The 23,575-nt window shown below is 33.5% G+C and overlaps 1 protein-coding gene across 1 annotated transcript in view; it reads left to right on the forward strand.

Moving 5' to 3' along the window:
• The window catches only part of CRPPA (CDP-L-ribitol pyrophosphorylase A), a 255,187-nt gene that overhangs the window by 117,932 nt on the left and 113,680 nt on the right, over positions 1-23,575 (forward strand). The window contains exons 6-8 of the mRNA XM_020289845.2: positions 500-597; positions 18,107-18,199; positions 18,661-18,753. Coding sequence (XP_020145434.2) covers positions 500-597; positions 18,107-18,199; positions 18,661-18,753 — 284 coding nt within the window. The remainder of the gene's footprint in view (positions 1-499; positions 598-18,106; positions 18,200-18,660; positions 18,754-23,575) is intronic.

Here is a 23,575-nt window from a genome sequence, read left to right on the forward strand (position 1 = left end):
AGTAGGATCTTAATTTCATTGAATTGACAATCTAGAGGAATGCCAAGGAAAACACCGTGCTTAGCCAGGGCACTGGGTAGCCCAGTGAGTCTGTGCACAGGAGACACCTTACAGCCTAAAGAGTGAATCTGCCTGGGAAGTGGGAAATCTATCAGATTCTGGGAGACTCCTTATGACACAGAAGAATTGAATTGATAAGCCAAATAGTTGTCTCTTCCAGTTACTCCCTTCCAAATGCATCCTAAAATCTATTTCTGTTGGTTGCCCAGTGGATTGTTACTTACAATGTGTTTAATGCATAGATTCATTGACTTTGGTGCTAAACAGAGTCAAGAACATCTCAGTGTGTAGTATAGGTCACTCCTCTTGGCCTGAAGCCAACCCTTCCTATTCTTGATCAACAGCTAAAAACAGTAGGTAAGTACACGTTTCAGCATACTAGGGTGTTGTTCCATGTTTTGTAAGAAACTTAACATTTTAATTTTTTTTTTCATCTCAGAAAGAATTTCACAAAAGATCTGTGTAGTTATGGACACAAAAGAAGGTGAAGAACCTGTAGGTCATCTTCTTGAAGAAGTGCTGAAAAGTGAATTAAATGTAAGTATTCAAAGACTGAGTTTGAAAAGCTTTGATTGCCAAAAATTTTTGTAATATGAAGATATGTTCCTTGAAAAGGTATAAAAATTCTTCCATCCTAATATTCTTATCATTTTGCCTTTGTCAGATCCTTTGGTCTGCCAATACTTAGGATTTGAAATACACTATATCCTCTTTTTCAATTTCTTTTGTGGATATTTTCCGTATCTGAATAATTTTGGAATCAGCAACAGACAAGAAGAGCTAAGGAATGAATATGATCTCCTGAATTAAATGCAATTCTATCCAATATAAACTAGCATTGCAAAATTTTAAATTCTAACAAAAGAGTCAATGGCTAATTTGTTGATTATTTTTATGTTAATAGGTAACCTGTTGTACAATCTGATAAAACATAATATAAACTGAATTTTAGGAGAAATGAGCCTGCTAAAGAGAGATAGAATCATCTTGCCATATTATTTAAAAGTTCTGAAATGGCATCTAAGATTCTAGTAGGCTTCCTTTTTTGATCTTTTCTTTTCCCCTTGATTATGCCTTCCCCCTCTTCTGCCTCCTACCTCTCCCTCCCCCGTCATTGTTGACTATAGAAATTTTCAATCGTATACCTAAAAAGAGAGGATACTATTATGACCTCATGTATCCATTACCTAGCTTCAGTAATTATCAACTCATGGCCTATCTTATTTCCACTATAACTCCACTCATTTCCCCCAGATTCTTTTGAACAAATCTTAGATATCATATTTCATCTGGAAGAAAGATTTCCTTTGTTAAAATATAACCAAATATAATTATCACACCCAGAAATATCAGCACTGATTCCTTAATGTCAACAGTGTTCCCTTTTCTCCAGTATGTTTACACATTGTTTTCCTACTTGTTTATTAGTATACCAACAATACCCATGAATTACTACTGGTTAGTATGTTTCTCAAGACTTTTTTATTCCATAGCCTTTCTCACCATTTTTTCAAAAAATATTTTTTGGGAAGATACAAATTAAGTACATTGACCTATAGAATTGCCCACAGGGTGAATTTTCATGGATACAGTATTCCCCAGTTCTTCCACATAAATAAAATTATTTAAAATCTTCAAGGTGATTTTGGCTAGATCAAAAAAAAAAGAATCTTGATTTAAAAAATTTTTATTGACATTTTAAATATGCCACTCTATTTTCTTCTGTCAAAGTATTTTGGTCAAGTGTGATGAAAATCTGATTTTCTTTGTCATATGAATGACTAGTCTCTTTGGATGCTCAAATTTTTTTCCTTTCCAGTCCAATTGTTTTACTAGCATTTTCTCAATTATGGCTTCTCAGTTGATACCCCTAAGTACACAATTATGTAATTTCAAATCTTCATGAGAATATTTTTTTTGAGAGAGTCTTGTTCTGCTGCCCAGGCTAGAGTGCCCTGGCATCAGCCTAGCTCACAGCAACCTCAAACTCCTGGGCTTAGGCGATCCTCCTGCGTCAGCCTCCCGAGTAGTTGGGACTACAGGTGTGCACCACCATGCCTGGCTAATCTTTTCTATATATTTAGTTGGCCAATTTATTTCTTTCTATTTTTTTTTTTTTTTTTTTTTTTACTAGAGACAGGGTCTTGCTCTTGCTCTGGCTGGTTTTGAACTCCTGACCTTTAGCAATCCGCCCACCTCGGCCTCCCAGAGTGTTAGGATTACAGGCGTGAGCCACCATGCCTGGCCTTCATGAAAATTTTTATGGCATTGTTTTTAGTATTTTATGTTTCATTACTTTACTTTTCTTCTTCATTGATTCCTTTTGCATGAAGTTTATCTGTTCTTTTCCCATCTATTATAGCTATTAATATTTTTTTGATATTTTAATTCTTTAACTTTTTGATTTGAAAATATCTTTCCCTCTTGTATTTCTTTAGGCTTTATCTTTTGTATTTATCTATTTCCTCTTTGTAATTTACAACCTTCATTTCTAGAATTTGTGTTTTGAATTTTTCTATTCTTATGACATTGTTTCACAAAGCCATACTATTCCAATTCTGATTTTATAATTATATCATTTTCTTTATTACTCCTAGCTTATTAAATATTCAGTTTCAGTCTTCTGAATAGGTCTTTCTGATGTACATGCATTGCCTGTAGGGATAGTATTCTGCTCTTTTTTATTTCTTATATTAAATGTATGAGATTTGAGATCCTCTCCTATTGCTCCTTTTTGAGTAAGAGAGTTTTATCTACTTTTAGGAGGGAAAGGGTAGGTAAAAATAATTTTTCCAGCTTAATGGTATAATGCTTCTTCTTTAGTTGTTTTTAGGGAAAGATGAAATATATGGCCAAGTTCTTTCTGGGTACTTCTACCTCTGTTGCCCTCCTTTGCCTGGACCGTCTCTTTCCATTATTTCTCTTTGTCCATCTAGACTTCTTCTCAGGCTGATGCTTTAACTTAGAAAAGGTGCTTCAGTTTATTATTTTTGAGTGCTCTTTGTTTTTGGGTCTGAATCCCCAGATACCCCTAACACCCTGGCATGTTGTTTCTTTGTTTTCAACTCTGAATCGATGCCTACAAAGGCTTCTCCTACTTTCTATTGCTAATCTCAGAATGGCCTGACAAGCTATCCAGAAAATACCTGATGATTTTGTTGTTTACTCTCTTGCTTGGTTTTCTTCCACTCTCTCCTACATAGTTTCTTAAACCAAGTTGATTTTTAACATGTGCTGTCAATTTATTCCTACTCACTAATACTGGCTTTTTGGTACATATTGCTTATTGGTTTTTGGTTTTGATATCCTGCTTGCATTGTTTGTTTTTATGGAGGGATCTGCATAGATTGAAAGATTAAAACAGCATTTGTAGCATTCCAGAATCATCTTCCCCTTTATTCTTTATGTGTGCTCTGCTGACCATTCTAATTTTTATAAGTACTTAAATTTCTGTTAATTGCAAGTATCTAATTTAGCTATAAACATAAACATAGCAACTTCAGAATTTTTTAAAAATTAGGTTTGACTTGAAGTTAGGGGTCTCATTTATATACTAAACAAAACTAAGTATTTATATATTCAAAAGAAAGGAAATATCCCTGTTTCTCAAATACCTCTTACTTATAATGTCCTCCTTTTAGAAGCTACATTAGACTTTTTACTTATTTGTTTTTAATGGGGAGCTAATGTAGAACTTTAAAACTGAACTTTGGATGCCCTGTTATCTTAGAGAATCTAGGTTGAATGTGGAAGGAGATGCCATTCCTGCCTGAGCCTTCCCTAGCTTCTAAATTTGTGTTTTGAAAATATAAATAAATAAATAAATAAAGCCCTGTTAAACCACACAAAGACTTATCGGAATGCTTTCTGTCATAAACAGCTATAACACTTAACAATCATGGAGTGCCTATTATGTGCCAGACACAGTACTATAAAGTTCCTTTGTCTTGAAAATAGCCTGATGATTTCCCCCCTTCATTTTACCAGTAGAAGTAGGAAACCTCATGGTTTAATGATTTTCCTAAGATCAAATAACTAGTAAATGTAGGTGCTATTTGATTTAGTATGAGCCTCTACTAATTAATATTCTTCTAAGACAAGGTGAAATGAAGAAAAGACAGATTTTTCAGTTTGCCAGAAGGGTTTAAATGCCTGAGGACTGGAAGAGTTTGTCCCCTGGGGAAAAGACTTATCCAGTTTTATATAATTTTTCTCTACCTTTACAAAGGCAAATTTATCTTGTGACATTTTTCAGCCTTAAACTTATAAACACAAAATGCAACGTATTCTGTATTCTAACATTTTTAGCTCTCAGAGCTTTTTTTTTGTCTTACTTTGAAAAGAACATATAAAAAGGATGAAGTCACCGCTATTGAAATCACGACATCTGTAGGGCAGATCAGTGTGGGTGTGGAGCTGCTCTTCATACAATGGGAAGATTGTTTTATTGATGTGAAAAGAAAAAAAGTTTCCCTTTGAAACTAAAGGAAAAGATTGGATATGCTTATTGTACTTATCTGTGCTAGAATTTTGCAATGTACCTTAGGGGTGAACCGAACATCTGACTAATGTGGAAATGCACACCAAATACAATGTGGGAAGAGGTTGCTAAAAAGTAAAATAAGGAGCTAATTGAATAAGAGACACCTCTTCCATCCCCTTCCCCCCCATACACATGCACATTTCGGTGATACTTAAATTACAGGGCTTTGTCAGTCTCCTTATACTCCTTTGATTTCTTAAGGAGTTTGAAGCATTTCATCTACCTGTTTCAGAGATGGAGCTCTCCAGAGATATGTCAGGGTGGTACACAGTGATAAAAGGAATCCCTCTCAGTTCTTCCCAAGTCTCAGAAAATATTGAAAAATAGTTTATACTATACTAAAGGTAGTAAGGAATTTATAAGTAGGAAGATGTGATTAGTCTTTTATTTCTTAACTCTCTAATTTATTTACCAAATAATAAATGGCCTGTCAGGATATAGTCACTGGATATAGAGAGTTAAACTGAGCAGATATGGTTCTCTGTCCTCAAGAAGCATACGGTCCTGTTGGGGATAAAACAGTAAACACATGCAAATAAAAAAGGATGTGGACTTACAAATTGTGATGACTATTCTAACCAAAAAGTAAACTGTGCTTATATAAGAAAGCCATAGAAAATGACTCCACTGGGAGTGGAGGGCAGTGAGTGAAATCTCTTAGCAGAAGTGGCCTTTAGTTATAAGCCTATAAGGGCAATCAGGAGTTATCTGTTTAAAGATGAAGCCAGTAGTGTCATGGTAAGTGAAAGGCACATAAAGAGCTGCTTTCAGGGGGACTGAAATAAGGCTTCTCTGTGTGAATTGTGGTGAATGGAGTGCAGGCGGGAGGTGAGGATAGAGCTGGGACGGACCCAGAGGCAGCCTCATAGGCCGTGTTGAGTTTACTGCTACATCCATTACTGTTACTGCTACTATTATTTATATTTGTCTTAAGAGAAAACAAAGGGATAGACGTCTTTAGCTGGAAATGACGTGATCCAATTTACCTTTACAACAAAATCATGCTGGGTGCTGCTGCTTAAAAGTAAAATTCTATAGAGGAAGACCAGCAGTATTTAACGTTGTCATGTATTACATTATCTCTATAGACAAATAAGTGTGTTCAACCCAATTTTCATTCCTGTAATAAAAGAAATGGAATCCTTAAGAATGCTGACTATACCATGAACAAACAGGTACTATAGGGGCTTTTTATGTGTTTTGCTTATCCACTCCTTCCTGTTTCCTGGAGCACATAATTTAATTATTGTTTTGTGTAACCACAAACGACAAGCAGGGTATAACTGAAAATCATTTGTTTCCTGGGTGTAAGCATGCTTTGATTTTGTTGGGGCTGTTCAGTGGTACGTGGTTTATTTTTTCTAATGCCCTCAAGGTTGTGTCCAGAATATGTAGCTGTGCCTTTTGTTATAGACCTCACTAAATTCACTGTATGACATATTATTCAAACAAAACATCAAAAATAGCAAATGAAGTAAGGAAAAGCAGACATAAAAGAAACAGCAAATTAAGCCATAGCAACATCTTAGGACCCATTCAAAATAGTTATTTTATGCTTATTTTGATACATATTATAATAATATTTTAAAGAAACAGGATTTTAATTTTTTGAACCTGAACACTGTATAATTAATAATATGAAGTAATACATTTCTCCTCTTGGGCCTCTGACTTTGACTAGTGCCCTTTTTGAGTATGCAGTGGGGTGTTTGTGTACAAGACTGTAGAAACTAGCCAGAGACCATCTCATTAAATCCATTTTGCTTATTTGGGATGCTAGCCAGATTTCTCGATCAGTTCTCCAGAGGTAAAAAGAAAGTTCAAAATTATTGGACCACCTAGTTGCATAAGATGGTATGAATTATGTTCATGTTGTACTTAATAAAATAAATAGTTTATAATAATGGGTTTATAATGTGATTATTAATGAGAGAGCTAGGGTAATTCACCCTAAATGCCACTTTCTTTATTTTTTTCTTTATGTATTTAACATGTTTTGACATTTTTAACTGTGTATATTCTTGAAATACAGGAACTGGTAGAAATTTTACTCTTCCTAAAGGAACTAGATGGTTAATTTGTCAAAATGGTCTTCTGCATCTTTGTCTACTTAGTAATGAGGTCATTGCTCACAAGTGTTAGACAACCATTATGCTGAGTCTTCAAAAGAAAAAGCCAATATTTAGTATTGGTTATATATTTGTAAAGTCAGGTCTTATCCTGTAATTCAGGAAGTTTATTGATTTTTTTTTTTTTTATGTTTGTGTTTTACAGATAGAAGAATATGTTTAGAAGGAAAATCCATAAAGAAAGTTGAAAAAAATTGTTCTTTTTGTATGTAGATTATAGTTACCAACCTTCAACAGTTGATTTCAATGAATATTTTATGTATAAGTTGCTTATGCTATTTAAATTGAAATATAGTTTTAGAGCTTTGTTGACTATGTTTTTATTTTATTTTGTTCCAATTATATGTTATATTTTAAAAATATCATTTCATACTTATTGATATTATCCTCATAATTCAGTTTGGAGATGCATCTCATTTTAACTGTTTGCATGCAGTATAATTCTACTTTACAGTACCAAAAAATAGATTATTCTATTGTTCTAGTGGCTTTAGCTAAATAATGGTTCCAAGAGTTTCATGTTTCTAGGACAACGAAATCAAATATATCCCCTTTGAGCTTGCAGTCAGAGAAAATTATCCATGGCATACTGTTTCCTGAAAACTTGTTTCCAAGCCCTTCAATGAAGTACTTGTGTACTTGGGTTTAAAAAAAAATTATCTTTCTTTCTTGCATTGGCACTATATATTTTTAATGACTACTCAGTATATGTGAGTCAGTCAATACAGATTGATCAGTCATTTAAGATCTTCCACAGTCTATACTGAACTTTGTTCTCCCAGTGTTATCACTTGTTTTGGTCCAATATGCCTTGTTCATATCTTCATATTATATAGTTTTTGTCCTCTGTTTTGTGTTCTGCATTCCTTTCCTACTAGTCAATTTTGTGTTGTAAAGATTAGTTTACTATTACTATTTCCATGAAGTTTCCCCACTTTTCTAGTTCTTGGATCTCCTCAAATACTAACCAACGGTAATGTGACTCTGCTTATCGTTTTTATTGTTATTTATTCTCCTTCACATCACTTTTCACCATCTTTTTCATTGATCCCACACGCACTGCTGTGTGTATGGTGGGAGCCAGATAAATAGTTGTGGTTAAGGATGAGAGGATGATGAACAAGCAAGCTTCTGGAATACCTCTCCACCTGGACATCTGCCAAACACGTTTCTGGAGATAAAGAGGTAGCCTCTGGGCATCTTCAATCATGTGAACAGTTGAGAAGACTTTGAAACCAAAAATATACCCATGAAGTTTTAACTGCTTTCCTAACCAGAAGACAGGACTATGTTCACAAGAGAAGGGAAGGGCAGGGCAGATAGCATATACTGCAGAGAGTAGATGAACTTGAGTCAGCAACAGTGATGAAATTGGTGGTGAGCTTTCTGGCAGGAAAAGAGAGAGAGTGTGATGGAGAAATTAGCTCTGCACAGGGGGACTATAGTCGGGTGAAGAAGTGGATCTATAAGCAAAATTGTAAAATTTATTTCTTGGTAATCTATAAGGTTCTATATTGAATTAGGATGTATTTTTCTATATTTAGGAATGTACTGCTTTAAAAATATTCTGAGATATATATGTGTTTGCATCCTTGTAGAACTAGTCAAATGATCATGTTTTGGTTGTTTTATTCTAAATTTAATTTATCAACTTTTAAAAAACATTTTGAATCAATAGGCTAAACAATGCATATTCAGTACATTACTAGTATATAACTCATAATGGAAAGTTGCAAGAGGGAAATTTTATTTATAAATATCACAAGTATATTTTTCATTCAAGAGGAAAATACATTAATGAAAAATAGCTTATTATATAGGGTTTGAAGAAATATAGCAGTATTCAGGTTGAACAAGTATTATTTGGTATTTGCATGTTCCTTCAAACACTCTCTCTTACATAGTTTCCTTGTGATTACATGTGAAAGAACTCTTCACTAAGCTACTTATAGGTATAGCTGATTGTAGTTTTCTTCTATTTCCTTTCATTTTGTAAAAACTAGATGAAAAATGGAGGTTGTTTAGTTGAGAATTTGTTTTTAGTATATATCTTTTCTAGACATTTTGAACACAGACATTTTGTCACCTTTGTGGTACAATGTTAAAATCGTGTAATTTAAAAAGTTATATGCAATATTTTGTTTGTCTGATAAAATACAATTTTATATTTTAGTATTTCCCTTGTAAAAAGAATAATTATAGTAAAGCCTTAAAGTTGCTAGGATGTTACTACTTTTGGTATTAGTCACTGATTCTTGAATAAATGCTGAAGACCAGACCTAGAACTTTTCATCTAACCCAGGATTTTGCAGTAGTAACACTATTGACATTTTGGTACAAACACCTTTCTTATGGGGGCTGACCTGTGTGTGCATTATAGGATATTTAATAGCATTCCTGTCAACCTGCTTGTGACAACTGAAAATGTCTCCTGAATTTGCTGAAATTCCCCTAAAGGCAAAGTTGCCACTAGTTAAGAACTTCTAATATAACTTGTTTTGTTTCATATATACTCAAATTTATGAGTAAATTTGGGGTAAAGCTATATATGTATCATATCATATTTTTATTTTAATGCATAGCTATATATAATAAAATACATATAGTATTTAATAGATCATTTAAATTTATAAAACTGAAACATTACTTGGTGTGGATTCTAATTAGTAGTTTCAAATTAATAAGTTTTTGATTAGAGTATAACATTTGTACATAATTTATTTGTGGATATTTACATGGAAACATTATTATGCTTCTATATATAATTGTCCCCTGATATCCACAGGGGTTCCAGGACTTACCTATACCCCACCCTGCTCCCCACCCCACCAATACCAAAATTCATCGATGCTCTATTTATTCCCTTATATAAAATAGCATAGTATTTACATCTAACCTACACCTATCCTCTCATATACTTTAAATCATCTCTAGATTACTTACAGTACTTAATATGCTGTCAATATTATATAAATAATTGTTACACTGTACTCTTGTAAATTTGTATTTTTATTTTATTTTTTCAAGTATTTTTGATCCATGATTGCCTGAATCCTTGGATATGGAACTCACAGATCCCAAGGGCAGACATTTAGGCAATGTCCTGTGTCACTTAGAAAAAATTAAAACTTTATATATAAATTAAGTAATGCTGTAAATTTAGAAAGAATTTTAAGGGAAAATCATTGCATTAATGACTTCTCTAATTTTAGTCAGTTTTGTTTGCCAAATTGATAGATGTAATAAAGGTACAGGCAATTTATCTTAGATAATACAGAAAGGTGATAGCTTTGGTTCAGTAGGGTTACAGTTATTTTTCAATTCCTAGATGGAGGCACATTCTTTAGTAAACACATCTACTCAAAATGAGAGGGCTTTTAGATTAATGTGAATTCAAATGAGCTTACATTTTGCTGTTTCAAAGTGTGGTCCATGGTCTAGTTATATCAGTGTCAATTGGAAATTTGTTAGGCATGTTTATTCCTAGGCCCCACACCACATCTAAGAAAACTAAAATGTTCATTTTTAACAAGAGTCTTAGGGATTTTTAGTCATATTAAAATTTGAGAAACATAGATCTAAACTTTATTTTATCTTCCCGGTATGGTATAAGCTACTTAGGGGGGCAAAAATGTGTCTAGTTCATTGATATGATCTCAGTATACAATCTAGTTTTTGGCTGAGAGCTGTCAACAAATATTTATTGGTCAAATGAATGAAACCCTATATTAATCCATCAATGGCTAGGATACTTTACTCTTTGTGACTTTGTGTTTTCAGTTAAAACACATAGGATTTGTTTATGCAAACTTGCCACTTCTCAGCTTGCAGATGTTTTATGCATTCCCAATAAACATAAGGAGATCATATTACTGTATATACCTTTATAGCATATTATCCTTTGTCATTTCAGTTGGGTAATATCTACAAAATGTGCCTGCCAAACACGATTTGAATTAATGCCAGTTATGTCCTGTTTACTACATACTGTCTATTATAATACTCTGTAGTAAAAATTCAACAGAAAGATAAACTTGAGCAGATTTCTATTCTATAGCTTTACATTTTGTGTAGACACTATGCAGCCCTGGATGTTTAATAAAATGGAAGCCTTGAATTTTTTGTGATAGGTGCTCAGGTTTGTTAGGATTGGAGCTTGTTATTTTCTATTTCCAGTTTTGCATTAGAACAATAGTGGGCATTCAAAGTGAATTTTAACAGTGAGAGAGAGGGATATACAAAGGAAGACTATTATTAAGGTAATATTAGTACAATAATTCCTTCTACCACCAACTGCTCATATATATTGAATATAGTGGTTCAGAAGCACTTTTCTGAAAAATCAAATCTAAAGACTTGAATTGGAGGGTACTTCTTAGATATGTTTTTCCCTATCCAGGATCCAGAAAAATGATCAGAGTTAAGGGATTGTGTGTAGCAGCAACTGAGATTGTTAGTACTCAGATGACTTCCTCCAGACTAGGTTTTTCTCCTGAGTTGACTTTGGGACCTATGGAATCACACCCCTCTGAGTAAGAGTCTTGTGACTTTTGTTACAAGGTAAATACTACCCAGAGTGACACAAATGCCCATTGTACTTTAAGGGTTAAATATGTGGAATTGGGAGGCCCACCAGACCTAAGTCTGAGTACTAGCCTCTTACTGACTATGTGATCTTGGGCAGGTTATTTAAAATGGTATGCCTGAGCCTTTTTATGCATAACATGAGGATAATGATAATACCTGCCTGTGTATAGGTATATGGTACAATTTCAATAAGACAATTGTTTAAAGTATATTGCGTAGATTCTGGCAAATTGTAAAGCCTCCATGAAGTATTAAATGTAAAGGGATAATGGAGCTATGTCTTAAAGTGTCTTCTAAAAGTAGAAGTTAAATGAGAAGTGAGTAGAATAATAACAATAATCACTTAATATAGTTCTGTGTGTGAGGTGGTTGTTAGCCCTTTACATATATGCATTCAAACAAAAACCAATGACCTGACAGCACACACATTAGGCTTCAGACTTTCTAGAAAAGTAATTGTTGGGAGAAGTCTGTGGGCTTGGGGATAAGCAATGTCTCCTGCCTTATGTAGCATTGCAAATGGATCTTCAGGGCTGAATATTAAAATATTTGTGCTATGTGATGTTTAAGCTGTGTAATTAGGGAAGCACTAGTCCTTTCCTTGGTGTGATAAGGGATTCAAGATCAATATAACATTGCAGAACCTTGGTGATAGTCCTATTCTGCATATCCAGCGTGTAAAATTGGGAGAATATCAAGACCTCCTTTTACATAATCAGGTCTAACTCTTATGGTGGCAGTTTATGAAATGGAGGGCCACTGGTATGATCCATCAGTTCAGCATTCATGGTTAGGGGTCTAAAACTTATATAACATGGCAGTCTGGTAACTTGACTCTTGTCACCTCAAACCTCTACCAAGATTGATTCTCCTTAAGCCTTCTAAGAGATAGCCTACAGAGAAGTAATCTAGGGAGATTTAAGCCCTACCTTTTACATATTAATTTATCCAGTCCTCATGTTAATTCTTTGACATAGTAAGTTGAGCTGCAGGGTAACTCACTGAAAGCCACACAGAAATAATATTCCAGAGGTAGAGACAAACCCAGGGCGTTTGGCTCCACAGTCCAGGCTCTTTAGTACAAAAAAGCTTAGAAACTTATTCTTAAAAAATAAAGAATTTAGTAAATGCTGAATGTTATGTGGACAAAAGACTTGATTGTTAGCATGTCTGCCGAGTGGAAAGAAAATGTATCTCTCTAGGACTCCCTTGTTTATATTCATATTATTGCCAGTGTTTGAATGGGAGGTAGGTGAGAAATTGGCAGATTCAGATTCAGAGATGACCTAGCCAACGCGTTCTGTAAAAGGAGGATTGACTGTTCAGAAACACATTTTGAACCTCTGACTCATGGGACTTAAACCAAAGCCTTTCAGCCTTAGTTAAGCCTTAACTGTTCTTGAAATGAAAACTTTTTGAGAGCCCATCTCCCTTTCCAATATCCATGTTTTAAATAGTACTTTTGAATATGCATATGTTTGCATTGAGTTTCTGATAAATATTTTCTAAATTCTTATTGGTTATGATGTAAGGGAAGTTTCGTTTCTTTGGTGTACTACTTTAATTTTACTGAACACATTGGAAGGTTGTTTTAAATTTTGTTTAAATGTTCTTTGAACCGAAATATTTACAGAACAAGAAGTTCTTCTAGCCAGCAGATTGTTCTGTTTGTTGTGTTTGAGTGTGGAAACATTAGGAATGACAGCGTAAGATGATGCCATAGAGCTTTTTCATAAACACCCTAATCTCATTGTCTAATGTGGTCTCTGTTTATTAAAGGTGTCAAAGATTTCTTTGCTATATTTAGGTAAAATCTGAATTTCTTTACTCAAGCATGGAAACTATTGATTGTTTTCTGGTTGGGAGGAAAGCAGTATGACTAAATCAAAGAGGTACACTTAACTGGAAACAATTATTAAGAGTCTCAATTTCAAGAAGAAAAGAATTACAGTTTGAATTTTGTGGTTTCTTCTTTTTAAAGAGGGTACAAAGTACTAATATTTAATACCTTTTATAAAAATATTGTGTGTGCATTTCTGTCTTAGCCTATGGGCATAGGTGATGAATGACTATGTTTTAATTGGAGTTTTTAATTTGTCAAAAATAATTGAGCAAATATATTTTAATTGCATTTATAGTAACAATACTAGGTAGCTGAGCACTGTGCTTTACATATATCTATTTCCTATATTCTAAGACTGCATTATTTTCTTGAAGTTTAAGAAATATGTAAGCTTTAAGCTTGAGAGAAATAAGAAGATATTGACATCAATATGGGCTGAAGTCACAGGCATGAATGAGCCAAGTGTTTATAACAATAGAGGAAAATGGCCTTAGAGTTGAAAAATATTTATGTTGAAGAGTGGAGCTGGAAGATTAGGGTTTGAATAGCTACAGTATAAATAGATTGTGGAGTATTTTAATGACAAAGTCACTGTTTTTGATTTAATCTAATAGAAATTGCACATATGTATAATATATGTATATAAAGTTTCATGCTCTTAATGAGAAAAATGAAATGAAGTTCTTTCATAAATACTAATCTTAAAAATACTCAATGCTTAGGGAATACTTTTCTTTTTTAATACATACAATATAATAGTAAAATAAAATAATTCCTTGAAATATTTAAAAATGGTAATGACAACCAGGTAAACATGATGAAATGAAAATCATTTACAAAATTCTCCTCCTTCAGTGCTTTAAAACATACTAAATAAAGCAAGCAAAATTACTAACAGTAACCAAACAAACGTAAAGGGACTCAATATGTAAATCTTAATAACAAGAAAGAAAGTGAAGATGACAATCTGGCTCATGATGTCTTCTAAACCCTCTCCATGGATCTCTAAGATATTTTAATGGGGCAAAAGGTACTTCATTAAATCCAGATAATTCTTTTATTTTCTAACTTAGAGACAGATTGAGGAGCTTAAGTAAAGGTGAAGGATATATCTTAGAAAAATACTCTAAAGGTAGAAAAATCTTTTCAATTTTCTGTGGCATCTCAGCAGAAGCAGGAAAAACTATCAGTGCCTATCAATTTTTAACCAACTCATAGAAAATAACCAGGAAACTATGAAATTTATACTAAAATAATTGTCAGGCATACAAAACAGAAGTAAATCTGGGAGAAATCTTAAGTCTCTCCCTCCCCAAAATATCCTCATGCCTTTTTGTTCTATAGAAGAATTCAGAAAGAATCTGAATTTAAGAGAGTTAAAAACTCAAAAGATGGTACTGCAAGAGATTAATATTGATTGAATACCTAAGGGAACAAAATTAAGATTAGTACAGTGCTATTATAGAATTAGTCCATTAGAAATAGGAACAGAATATAACGAAAGTCAAATTACTATTGTAGAGGGGAAAATTGAGATAATCTGTGTATTCCAATTAAAAATTAAATGGTAGCTAAAATAGATAAGATGTGAATGATGATAAAGGCATCCAACATATGGATATATATATATCAAATAGAAAAACCAAGAATTTCTTCAGGAGACTGGAGGAAAATTTTCTTGAAATGATCTGATTCTGTATGATCTAACAGGCATATTTAGGAAAATTTGAGAAATAACAATTAGCAATAAAACTTACTCTGATTTTGAAATTCCCCATAAAGAATTTAGGAAGACACCTAGGTGTAAAACCCCAAATGCGCAACATTTATAAACAGGAGGATAGCTTGACCTCTTAAATCTCCACAATATTCACTCTGAAACTAGTGAAACATTATTTATAAACTTCAGAGGTAATGAAAGTGGAATCCAATAATTTTTACCAAAGCCAAATTGTCCTTTAGGAATAAAGAAAAAAGGAAAAAGTTTCAAATATGACATCTGAGTATTTGGAAGAAACTGCCTGACATTGATATCTTCCCAATAAAATGACGAATGGAGAATGAGTGAATGACCAGTGGAGTATAACAAGCATCAGGAACACATGTAGCTTAAAGGTGGTGGCACAGTGACTACAAATCTGTAAAGGAAAGAAAGTATGAACCAAATTTTTATTCCTAATGAGCTATTCTTGAAGTCCAAAAGCAAAAACTCTTTATAAAATGGAAAACATTGATTTCTGTAAAAAAAAAAAAAAAAAAGAAAAAGAAAAAAAACAGAAACACACACAAAAACCAACAAAAAAACCCAAGAAACTACTTGCAGATGTTCATCTAATAAAGAAGTAAATTAAAATGACTTTAGAAATAGAGTAATTTTGTCAAAAAATTTCCTTGGAAGGTAGATATATTATGTCTAGATTATGTGAATTATAGCGACAGTATGGAATATCAATCTATAATATAAATTATAAAATAATATGATTGACTAGATTGAAGCCGTGGGTGGGAGTTAAAATGTGCTGGCTTCTATCTCACAGAAGTAAATCAGTTAATACTGATTGACAAATTGAGTTGTCATGTCCAGTGTTTTTATCCTTCCCAAGACATCTTCTCTTAGCCTTTAGAACCTAATTTACCCTTTTGGGGTGGAGAATTATCTGAAGTTTAGCGATGCCTTCAGTTTTACTACATTTGGTTTTCTTTTACTAAAAGAATTAAAAATGATACGGATAGCATGATCCCTTTTTAATAAAATGCATTTATGATTTTAGTCCTTTATTCTTTTGTCCTTCCAGCCTACTGCATTTATTATTCATAAAGTATTGTTGGAATGATACCTGAGATTCAGTTATTTTTATGTAGTGGTATTTTAGATGATTTTTTTTAACTTTTAAAAAAACTTATCCATATTGTTAATTTTAAGAAAATACACCATTTTCCTTGATACAAGTCTTTTTTTTCTGTAAAAAAAAAAAATACTGATGGCAAAGTTTTTCTTTTTAAACTATTAAGCCTTTTCTTTTTAAACTCTTAAGACATGAATGTTTCTGTCCTCAATGATCCCAGACTCTGCCCTAAAGAATTTTGGTTTTTTTAATCCTTAAAAAGCTAAATCAGAATATTGCTCATGTTCTCATCCTAGACCTCATTTATGTATATGCAAAGGATCTTGAAGTAAGTCATTTTTTCTAAATTCAGAATTCAGTTGTGCATATTTGTCGAAATTAAGGTCTGATATGGTGGCCTTATTTCATATCTTTCAAGTCAGAAACTTGGCAAGATGTGAGATTATACACTATTTGCCTGCAAGTATGTCAGCCTGACACAGAATAGATTTTGGCAGGAGACCTGAGATTATAGGGTCAGAGAATAGACAATTTATTACAATGACAGTAGCAGAAATTACAATGTTACACTGGTTTTCAGAATTACAATTCCCATGCAGAGATAAAATTAGGGTTAGATGGTGCCAGGCAGTGTAATGCTTAAAAAGATCCTTGATAGTAAATAGGAGACCCTCATTTTATGCAAGGCAAATCAGCCCATCTTCCCCTTAGGAGATAGAGATTATTCTTATTATCCTGGAATGTCATGCAAATCTGCTCCAGGGAAATGTCTCCATCTTTATTTTCTGGAAAATAAACAAATCTACTCTAGGAAGAGACATATCTATCTATGCAAGTCTGCCTGTTATGCAAACATACTTGGAAAAGATCTGGAACAAGTTAGCTGTTCATGCCTTTGAAAATGTTCAGATACATGAGAGCCCCTTGAAAAATTGTCTGCCTGCAATGTGTAGAAGTTACTTTTTGATCAAGCTTAATATTGCAGAATAGAAGCTGATTTATTTTTTGTTGTATTAACAATGTAGTTGATAACTATAGGTTTTTTTTTGCTTTTTAAAAATCTTTTTGAACTTTGTGCTCAATAAGAACGACAAACTGAGCTGAAATTCTTATAATGAATGAGCCTACTAATTTCTATAGCAAAGCTAAGACCTTGAAATCTTTACTTCCCTCTCTCATTCTCCAATATTTTGTCAAGGTTATATAAAATTAGGCTACTGAATAGATAATTCTCTTAGAGGTGCAGAGTTTGATGTTTTACGTAGAAACAGCATTGTATTTTAGAACTTTAAATTGTGAACTATTCGAAATGTAATGCCACTATGAATCACTGCAGTGTGAGTTCCTGTAGAATTATGATGGAGATATAACAGATCTGTTGCTTAGTAATTCCCAAGTTTTTCTTCAAATTAGAAAAGTCTTGAAGCATGTTAATTAGTATATTAAGCTATATGTAATAAAAATCTTATCAGGAAAGTTTCTGTAATATATGTCTTATCCTTTTAAATCTAGTGTGGTGGGACTGCTGCTTGTAATAAGTTCTTTGACAGTCTTTCTTTCATAGCCTCTTTTATCATTACTCTAGTTCAAGTCTTATTTCTGTCACTTACATTGTTGTGATAATTTGTTATTGCTTTCCCTGCCTCTAGTTATTCCATGTTTGGTGAAGTTGATTCATTGTAACTGTGGTGTTTAACATGCTTCCAGATTCCTACAACCATCCCTGCAACCTTTCCATTTTAGTCCTTCAACATCCTCTGCAGTACTTCTTTGTATAAGATAAACCAGACTACTTGCCTGTTAATGAATAGATATATATATACACACACATACACAGACATATATGCACATTTTTTTCTATCTGAAACAATTCCTTATATACTGATTTGCTAAAATAATATTTATCATTCATGGCCTAGTTCAAATGTTTTATTCTTGCTAGCCTGATAAACTTAGTCCTGAATTTATTTTTATATATGGTTCTTGGCTTTATGTGTCTGTTTTATTGCAATTATGTGCTCCTTTGTAATAAAGATGTTTATGGTCATGTTTGGTCAATCTAATTTGTAAACTGTTTCCTGTACGCTTTTTTTCTTAGCATGTGAAAGTCACATCTGGGGCTCTGTGTCATGCCGGTGGAGATCTTGAGCAAATCATCTCAGAACAATGCTATAATTTTGTTTGTGTGAATGTAAGTAGTCAACACAAATGATTGAAAGCACTTGAGGATGTATACAAATGTGATTTGGAAGAGAAATAGTTTCTCTTGATTTTTAAATTTTTTGAATATATTGTGACAGAGTTGTAATTTAATATTTATTGGAAAATTTTATTTTTTACCATAGAAATAGGGAAATAACACTTCCTAATATTCGATTTCCCATCATGAGAAGAGGGTGATTTTTTTTATTTTTAGACAATATTTTCAATTTTCTGTTTTGGTATAAAGTAGATAATAAGACATGATAAGTAGAAAATTGAATTAATGAATAGTTTAAATTTTAATATATATAACATGGGTATTCTTTAAAATTGTTTAAAAATTAAGCTTGATAAATGTTTTGAATGTTATATAAAATCTCTTCTTAAATTAATATTTAAATCATTTAAGAACTTTTTTTCATTTCCTTCTGTTTTTTCCTCCTCTTTCAGGTTATGACCTCTGATTTTCAAGAAACCCAGAAGTTACTGAGTACAGTTGAAGAGAGCAATCTGTCTATTTTATATCCGGTTGTTGTTGTTTCAGTAAGTGAATCAATGCAGCTTTTTCTCATACTTCTGTTTCCTTCTTAGAACTCAATGTTTATATTTAACAAAATTTCATCCAGTTGAAAGTACCAACCTAAATTCAGAAGAAAACTCTTCCCTTCTTTGTGGATTCCTCAGCTTACCCTCTTGTACCACTTCTATGACCAAATGCCTTTGTTAATGCAATCCATTTAGTTGAACTAACAGGTAAACTATTTAATTCAACCTAGAAACTGATTACATTTTTTTCCCTTCATTGAAATTGCAAAGCGTATGGCTAAGTTGATTAGTTGTTTGGATAATGTGAAAGAGCTTTATTTAGTAAATTTCCAGAATGCCTTTAGAGAAGAAATCCAGAAGTTAAAAATAAGAGGAAAAAAATCTCATGAAAGAAAATTTATTCTTGGGTTGTTTCATATTCTCTGTTCCATAGAATGCAAACATTGAACAAGATAAACAGATTAAAGAGAATTCCTAGAAGAATGGCACAGGAAAATTTTGGGGAGATTTTTCTGTGAAGGACTAAAAGTATATGTTTAGTACAGAGTTTACTTGTTTAGCCTATTAAACTATATAGCAGAGAGGAATAGTAGCAAAATGAGGAAGGAACAAGATCAGAGGCCAAACAAGCCAAACAGGATGAGAAGCAGGATCTGTAGTCAGTAGCATTTTGCTGTGGAAAGGGGTATCCAAACATTAAATTCTCCGAAGTGCTTATCAATTGCCAAATTCCTAAAGCTCTAGCCTATCTGATAGTGTGGGAATTTATGGTAAGTAATAAAGATAATAATTTGCAGTATAAATAACTCTAGGCTGAGCAATGCACGTAGAAGCAAATAGCAACTATGGGAGGTTTAATTAATTCACTGGCCTGTTATATTTCGTTATGTGCCCTAAAGATAATTTCCATGGGTGTACTTTGTTATGGAAACTGAAGGTCCACACATGACCGATTTTCACAGAATCATAGAATCTTTGATTGAGCTTTTTAGGAAAATTATAGAATGTACCAATGCTGGAAGGCTTTATGGCTCTGTAGGATAGAGGTAAGTTCAGACTTCTATGTTTGGCTCTCTTTTCCTTTCTCCACATTTACTTGCTTAGAAATCTCATTTGTTCCATGTTTCCAGGTATGCTGAAGAGGCATTACCCTATAGTGAAAAGAGAAAGGGCATTGAACTCAGATGCTTCAGTTCCTTGGTCAAGTTACTTAACATTTCTGAGGTTTGGTTTCCTCAGTGTAGAAATGAGGCTAATAACTTTACTTCTTAAGTTGTTATTATATAAGGATTAAAAATGAATGAGTACACAATGTAGCTGAGAGCACGGAGTGGGCCCTTGGCAGGCATGGGATGTTAGTTTTAATAGTGTAGCTCCCCTTCTTTCTACTTTGGGTGAGACAACTCCACATTCATGTTCACTGCTCTATTCTGATTCCTGAGCGTTAGTCATACATTTTCCAACATTCTACTTGGTTCTTCCATTGGATTACTTCAGTTCTTAAATTTAGCACAGGTCTATCACAAAAGCATGTTCGCCAAAAGTTGACTTCTCCTAATGGTGGTACAGTTGGGACAATATGGGCACCCAGGTTGGAATCTGTCATCGCTTTTTTCTTTTTAATTATCATGGGTACATAATAATTGTATGTATTTAAAGGGTACATGTGATGTTTGATTACGGGCATACAATGTGAATTAACCAAATTAGAGTAATTGGGTTATCCATCACCTCAGTTATCATTTCTTTGTGCAAGTTTTCCTTTTACCTTTGCCTCTCTGCCTCTCTCCACCAAATGTGTGCATGTACACACACTTATTTTTAAACTGGTGGTTCTTCTGTTCATTGCTACCATGTATTTCAACACCAGTCCTTTCTCTTGTTCCCATAAATATTTAAATTTAGTTTTCTCTTCCCATTGAGTTCTATTTCATGTGCTCAAGTAAATACTGGAGTTGTTTGGCTATCTGGTGTTATGTGTCAAACTAAGGGAAAAGATGGACAATCCTCTAGTTATGGTAGAAATGTCTCTCAGAATTAGTTTTAGAATAATATTAGTATGTATACTATAAATCCATATAGTAAAGCACTATAAAATGTTTATTTTAAATTGATGGATTATCACTCCATAAGGAATATTTGTATGCAGGCATATTTCATTTTATTCTACTTGGCAAATATTGCATTTTACAAATTGAAGTTTTGCAGCAACCCTGCATTGAGCATGTCTATCAGAGTGATTTCTTCAACAGCATCTACTGACTTCATGTCTGAGTCACATTTTGGTAATTCTTATAATATTTCAAACTTCTTTATTATTATTATATCTGTTATGGTCTGTGATCAGGGATTATTAATGTGGTTATTATAATTGTTATGGGGTGCTATGAATTTATACCCATATACGATGGTAAGCTTAATTGAAAAATGTTGTATGTGTTCTGACTGCTCTATCAGCCAGCTGTTCCCTAATCTCTCTTCCTTTCCTCATGCCTCCTTATTCCCTGACATACAGCAATACTGAAATTAGGCCAATCCATAACCCTTCAATAGCCTCTTAGTGTTCAAGTGAAAGGAAAGGTCATTCACTTTCAATCAAAGTCTTTCACTTTCAATCAAAAGCTAGAAATCCTAATTCACACCAAGGCCCTAACGATTTTCAGTTCTATAATATGAAAGCTAAAAGAGGTCAGGAAGCTACAGAAGAAAAATTAGAAGTTAATAGAGGTTGGTTCTTAATGTTTGAGGAAAGAAGTTATTTCCATAACAGAAAAGTACCAGTTGAAGCAGCAAGGGCTAATGGAGAAGCAGCAGCAAGTTATCCAGAAGATCTAGCTAAGATCATTAATGAAGATAGCTACCCCAAACAACAGATTTTCAATGTAGAAGAAAACAGCCTTATGTTGGAAGAAGATGCTATGTAAGACTTTCATGATTAGAGAGAATAAGTCACTGTCTAGCTTCCAAGGTCAGGCTGACACTCTTGTTCAGAGCTAGTGTAGCTGGAGACTTTTAAGTTGAAGCCAGTGCTAATTTACCATTCTAAAAATCCTAGAGACTGTAAGAATTATGCTAAATCTCCTCTGCCTGTGCTCTATAAATAGAACATCAAAGCCTAGATGACATTATGCTTATTTACAGCATGATTTACTGAATATTTTAAGCCCAGTGTGGAGATCTGCTCAGAAAAAGATTCCTTTTAGAATATTACTACTCACTGGTCATGTACCTGGTCACCCAAGATCTCTGATGGAGATGTACAGTAAGGTTAATGTTTTTTTCATACCTTCCATAACGTGCATCAAGAAATAATTTAGATTCTTCTGTCTTATTGAATAAGCATGTTTCATAAGGCTGTAGGTGTCATAGATAATGGATCTGGGCAAAGTAAATTGAAAACCTTTTGGAAAGGATTTACCCCTCTAGATGTCATTAAGAACATTCATGATTCATGAGAAGAAGTCCAAATATCCACATTAACAGGAGTTTGGAAGAAGTTGATTCCATCCCTCATGAATGACTTTGAAAGGTTCAAGATTTTAGTGAAGAAAGTAACAGCTGATGTGGTAGAAATAGCAACAGAGCTAGAATTAGAAGTAGAGCTAGTGAGAATGGCCCGTATCAAGAAATCCCAAAACAACAAATGCTGGCGAGGATGTGGAGAACAGGAACGCTCTTACACTGCTGGTGGGACTGCAAATTAGTACCACCTTTGTGGACAAGAATTTGGAGATATCTCAAGGAGCTAAAGATAGAAATACCATTCGACTGGCAATAGCATTATTAGGCATCTACCCAAAACAGCATAAGACATTCTATTATAAAGACATATGCACCCAAATGTTTATGGCAGCACAGTTCATATTGCAAGGGCGTGGAAACAACCCAAGTGTCGTCAATTCATGAGTGGATTATTAAAATTTGGTATATGTTTACAATAGAATATTACTCAATTCTAAGAAACAACAGTGAGCTAGCATCACTTATATTATCCTGGATTGATCTTAAGCCCATTATCCAAAGTGAGGTAACACAAGATCAGAATAATGGGCTCCATATATACTCGCCATCAAATTGCTGAAAGGGTGGTGGTGTTCACCAGGGCTTTGGGGGTTGGAGGGGTAGTCCCACATCTGTGGGATGGAGTGAACATTGTGGTGGGGAAGTGCATACCTCTAATCATTCCTAGGGAGAAGCAAAGATATAAAATGTAACCAAAACGTTAAGAAAAAAAGAAAAACGAACACTTGTCAGGTGTGGGGCAGGGGTGAGGGTGGAGGAGGGGATGGGTATATACATACATAGTGAGTGTGATGCACAATGTCTAGGGGATGGACATGTTTGAAGGTCTGCCTAGAGTGGGGAGGGGAGACAAGGGCAATGTATGTAAAAAAAAAAATCTGAAATATCAAAAAAAAAAGATTAACTGAATGTACATGTTAATGTCTTATTTGTAAAAATAGGTATTTGAGGTTCTGAAAAGTTCAATTGATTTTCTAAGGTCACTTGGTAGAGTTTGGACTCATTTTCAGCTTTCCTAGATCACCGGATAAGTTTTTTTCTACTATATAATACTACATTGATCACATTTGTGATTTGTGGTTTTAGTTTTTGTTGTCATTTCTAAGATAAAATTTGCATAGATTGAAATGTTCAGATATTAAGTGTACAATTTGAGTTTTGAGAAATACATTTGTCTGCACAACCAAAAAAAAAAAAACAACAACAAAAACTAGAGCCTGAAGATGTGACACAATTGTTATAATCTCATAAAACTTGAACAGATGAGAATTATTGCTTATGGATGAGCAGAGAAAGT

The sequence above is a fragment of the Microcebus murinus genome, chromosome 9, assembly GCF_040939455.1.
Source record: "Microcebus murinus isolate Inina chromosome 9, M.murinus_Inina_mat1.0, whole genome shotgun sequence".
Lineage (NCBI taxonomy): Eukaryota > Metazoa > Chordata > Mammalia > Primates > Cheirogaleidae > Microcebus > Microcebus murinus.